Below are 5,168 nucleotides of genomic sequence, written 5' to 3' on the forward strand. Positions count from 1 at the left end.
GGACATGTAGCAAATTGTAACAGGTCAGATTCAAACCCTGGACCTCTGCGTTGAGGCATAAACCTCAAAATACTATATGTGTGCCTGCTCTACCCACTGAGACATTCTGGCCACTAGTATTATTTTCTATTTTGGTATGTACAGTACCTCCCAGTGATTGGGAAACTTTTCAGATCTTTCATTTGAGTAAAACTAGCAATACTGCAATATAAAAATACTCAAGTAATAATCCTGCAAATGTCAAAAAGTGCATATTATCAAAAGTAAACATAATAAGTGTGTTTTACTATTATTCAAAACATTATTGGATTGTCAATGATGCAACGATGTGTAAGGAGCACTGTAATAGTGTGGTTAGTCAAGATAGAGCTAATTAATTAATCCACAACTATGCATCATATTTATTGACTTATGTGTTTTCTGTTGAATATCTTACAGAAAAACTACAGCTGTCAAATAAATGTAGTGGAGTAAAAAGTGCAATATGTAGAAAATGTATAAAGTACAATTAAATGAATAAACACACTCAGTTACATTCTACTACTTGTATTTTCATTTGTAACAGCGAAGCACCTTGTAAACCGCGTTTTGAAAAGTCCAAAATAATTTGGAACATGGAAGCTCACTCTTGACATTAGGATATGCATGAGTGTCAATCATTTCAACCCAGTCACTGATAGCGACTGGTAGATGCATTTTTTCAAGTCAAAACACCTATAAAAAGATGCACGCCATGTGATATACCAGCATGAGAATATTTGTTTTGGAACATTGATCTTTCAACTTGTCTTCATTTTGGCTAAAGCACTGAAGTTTTCACAAAAAAAGAACAGTCTTTCTACAGACCACACAATATCGTTTTATTCCTCATGACCACATGTCCAAGATATACGTTTATCAAAAACCAAAACAGAGATCATAGTGACATTTGTTTGCATGATTGAGATGTCTACTTGATTGTCCACATACAATGTATTTCAGCAGATGGCTAAATCAAGTACATAAAGTATTGCATATTTCTCAAGAAGAGTGAGGTAGCACTGTTTCAGTGTTCACTTGTCAAAAGCTTGAGGTCATTAGCGATACATTCTCTGTGTTTAAGGAAATACAACACAGCAATATATTATGAGATACAATATAACAGTTATGAGTCCAAAGGACATTCCTGAGTCCAGAACAAATTCCAGAGCAACTTACCAACATGGCAAGTTAATTGAGGTAAATGTTGAATCACTTCCATCCTACATATAGTTTCCACCAAAACCTTGTTTCTAATGTTTTTCCTTTGATTCACAGCTGTCATGAAATAAATGTTCTGTAATTTTGAGGCTGAGCCAAATGATTAAATAAAAAAAGTTAAATGAAACATAAAAAAACAAACATAAAATCCAACCAACCTGCAACAAATTTCTCAAATTCATTAAGAAACAGCTGGTGTATATAATCCCCCAAAGCTGCTATGAAAATGAATAAACTATGAGCTATTACTCAGGTTACACCAAATGTTTACTAAGGGGGATACAAAATGGATTTAGCAAAATAGATAGACAGGGGCTATGTTTTTGAGTTAAGGCTTTTTGGTCTTCATTAGCTGCACTTTTGCAACCACACAGTTACAAGAAAAAAGGCAGCTACAGAACAGTTTGATAATTAGCTATACATACAGTTGACACCCAAAGAAGCTCTGAAGACACTTCTGAACAAACCACGTACAGCCTTAGAGATGGATGCCACAATAAAAAAAAAAAGAAAAGCTAACAGGCACAACGTGTGATCTGAATCTATATTATTGTCAGTTTGAAAGTCTTTGATGTTCTACATAAATGCCCTTTGACAAAACTCATTTAAAGTACATTAAACTGTCAAAATATTGGAAAAACAATGCTTTCCTAATGCGTTACGGCTAAATTTCACAAAAGACTGACATGCAAAAAGGAGGTCAACTAACTGGAGGTGTACTAGCAGACAGCAGTATAGCTAGCCTTCACAGAGTTATTGCCTGACAAAAGAAATATGCTTTTTGTTTAATTATTTAGCTGTAGACCAAGTTAAAGACCAGTGAGGCTTAATTTGGTCCTTTTGAGGAGGTGGAAGATGAAGAGGAGGGACTGTGTGAGAAGGACATGGCACTAAAACCATTTGTTCCTGCCGGAGTTATGACCTGTGAAGCCACAGGTGCAGCTGACTTCTGGGCAAACAGCATTCCTGCAATGCAGAGATTAGAGAGTAGATTAAGGTTAAAAACAATAGAAATTAAAAAGTATGTGTTGTGTGATTCATTGATTAACATTTCTTTTTTGTTTTAAATTTACAAATCATTTACAAAGTCAAGTCAAAGGGAGAATTTTGTGTCAATTCAGTACATTGTATTCAGAGGAATGAAAACCTTTAGTGCTGCAGAAAAACAGGTTAAAAAGAAATAAAATAATAAAACAGGAACAAAAGACAGTAAAACACAGTAGTCTTTAAATAAATAGTTTTTTTGCTTTCTTCAAAAAAACGAAATGTAAAAACGAAATGTCATGGAGCCATGAAATAGTCCGGCACATAACCTCTGTAAAAACACAACATGTTGTTTTTACACTGTTTATATACGATTTGAACAAACAAGTATAATATGTTACTGCTGAGGTTTAGAGGTGCTGGTAGGCAAAAATGATTTATCGTCTGACAGAGCCGGGCTAGCCGTTTCCAGTCTTGATACTAAACTAAGCTTTAACAGGCAATTACTCACCTGAGTAAACAGTGCCATTGACCTCCACAGATACACTGATACTGGCTGCTCCATTAGCGGAGATACTCAGAGACAAATCCTGTTTGCTTTCTGTGGGGAAAAAAAGAATTAAACTCCAATTAGTTGACTTTCCTGAAATGATGTCAAGTAATGATAACACCTCCATCCTTACAGCAAAGGCAACTCACCATGTCCATTGTTAAGTTTGAGGTTCATGGGGTTGAAGTGAGACGCAAAAGCCAGGAGGTTTTGTTGGAGGGCCTGCTGCATGAGGCGTTGCTGCTCCTCTGCAATCTGCATCATTTTCTTCTCTGGAGCGCCAGCTGAAGCTGCCCCAGCTCCTCGTTCCAGCCTCTCTCTGAAATGCTCCAGTGTGGCAGCTTGTGCCAGCTGTTGTTGTTGTTGTTGTTGCCCCAGGGCCAGAGCCATGGGCAGCCGGCTGGGTATTACAGGGGTTGATATCTCATCTGATTGGCAAAACAATCATAGTGAAAACATGTCATGAAAATCACAAGCACAAAAAAATCAAATCAAATGGATCAAATGCATTTTCATAATGGCGATTCAAGTACCACGAGGTTATTGTTGAGAATCATTTCCAAAATATCAATTAAAGGGATACCATTTCTCTTACACAGCACACACTGTGTCATACCTGTGTTTCTCTTTAGATTTGGGCTAGCTGATGTATTCAGGCTGTTGTGTCCGGTCGGGGTGGTTCGCATGGTGGGTGAAGAGTGGAGGGTGTGTGGAGCGGAACTCGGGGAGGGAGAGTAGCGGTACAAGCTGTTGGTGTAACTGGGACGTCGACCTTCTCTGCGATTACTATCGATGGCAGCCTGCAGCTCACCTGGAGAACTCAGGCCCTTCTTCTCGCACTCAAACGGGTACAGGTACTTCATATACCTGAAAGCAAAAGTTTCAAATTAGTCACACTATCTGTTGCGAATGATAAAATAAAGATAATCTGGGTGTAAAATATTGAAAATATTATTAATACTTATCTATTTTACTTAAAATAGCTTCAATTCAAATATTCAGTATTAAGAAATGTTTGTTTTACTTACTGAAGCATGTGACTTTGAATGTCACCTACTGTAAATAATGCTGAGAAATATAGGTTAACTATTCCTAAAATGTTTAACAGAGAAGCCAACACTTTGACATTCATTGATTACTATTCCGTGTAGATTAGCATAGATTAGTATTTGCAATCATTTAAGCATTTGGACAAGCTATTACATCATCAGCTACTTCCCTTCATACTCAAACAGATTTTGTTCTTCCGATTGTTCCTGAAGAGAACGAGGGTCAATTCTGTTGAGAGAGACACCTACTGGGTGCGGAGGGTGAAGGCTGCGCTGGTGATGGATGTGGGGAGGTTGAGACCTTTGGTGATTTCCCTCCAGATCTTTTTGTTAATAACCTCCACCAAGCCTCCCTTCTCCGTCACAAGCTTGTAAAGCCTGTACAGGTCGAGCACCTGCTTCGCCATGATGGGGATGCGGTTTACAGGTGTTCCTGAAGGATAAGAGGATGAATACAATAATAATACATTTTATTTATATAGCACTTTACATGGTACTCAAAGACAATTTACAGTAAAACCAGCACCTTAGGCATATTCAAAACAGATACGTAAAACCAACACATTAAACAAGAATATTAAAAGCAAGTGAAACACTAAATGTTTTCATTTTCTTTGGATTCTACTCCTGAGAAGTTGGCATGAAACAAAACCAAGATCTTGTAAGAGCACTATTAAGAACAGCACGAGGAGGACGAGAATCAATCTACGCACCTGAAGATATTATTGGGTCACATGGCTTAGCTTGTATAATCTGTGTGGATAGACTTCTCTAATGAAGCTTCTTTCAGATGATTGAGGGTGGGGTTAACTCCACAAGAGCAGCTCTGTTGCTGCATTGATTTGAGCACATGGGGGAGGGGGAATTTTACAGCCAGCAGTGCCTGCCAATCACAGGGTTGACAGCTAACCCTTCCCATCCCGATTTGGAGTAAAGTCAATGAAGCAGGGAGGCTTAAAAACAGTTGTAGAAACAAGATGTATCTGTGCTTAAGATAAACACATGTCACAGACACACACATTTGCCATGACCGTTACACACGCGGGTAAAGACTGCAGACAGTGTCCTGCTGCATCTACTTCTTTTTGACTGGGATTTGTTTTAATTAGAACAAAATGTATCTGCATCACTTTAACATACAGCTCTTAAAACTGGTAAACAACTATAGGATTAAAAGCATAGACAAAATGCTGTAAAAGCCTCAAGGTTTTTCAGCTGCATTTCTAATGAGAATTGTGTCGTACGTTAAAAAAAAAATTAGCCGTTTATAGCTAATTGAAAATGCTTACAAAGATTTGAAAACGAACAAAGTGTTACATTTCTGTCACTCTAAATTCCATGTAAAA

The 5,168-nt window shown here is 37.6% G+C and overlaps 1 protein-coding gene across 1 annotated transcript in view; it reads right to left on the bottom strand.

The window, feature by feature from the left end:
* Positions 1-864: 864 nt before the first annotated feature.
* LOC116694268 (AT-rich interactive domain-containing protein 3A) overlaps positions 865-5,168 on the bottom strand; it is an 11,799-nt gene continuing 7,495 nt past the window's right edge. Inside the window, exons 5-9 of the mRNA XM_032523879.1 lie at positions 4,072-4,255; positions 3,390-3,640; positions 2,923-3,201; positions 2,735-2,824; positions 865-2,205 (exon numbers count right to left, since the gene is read on the bottom strand). Coding sequence (XP_032379770.1) covers positions 2,066-2,205; positions 2,735-2,824; positions 2,923-3,201; positions 3,390-3,640; positions 4,072-4,255 — 944 coding nt within the window. The 3' untranslated portion in view covers positions 865-2,065. The remainder of the gene's footprint in view (positions 2,206-2,734; positions 2,825-2,922; positions 3,202-3,389; positions 3,641-4,071; positions 4,256-5,168) is intronic.

The sequence above is a fragment of the Etheostoma spectabile genome, chromosome 8 (genome assembly GCF_008692095.1).
Source record: "Etheostoma spectabile isolate EspeVRDwgs_2016 chromosome 8, UIUC_Espe_1.0, whole genome shotgun sequence".
NCBI lineage: Eukaryota > Metazoa > Chordata > Actinopteri > Perciformes > Percidae > Etheostoma > Etheostoma spectabile.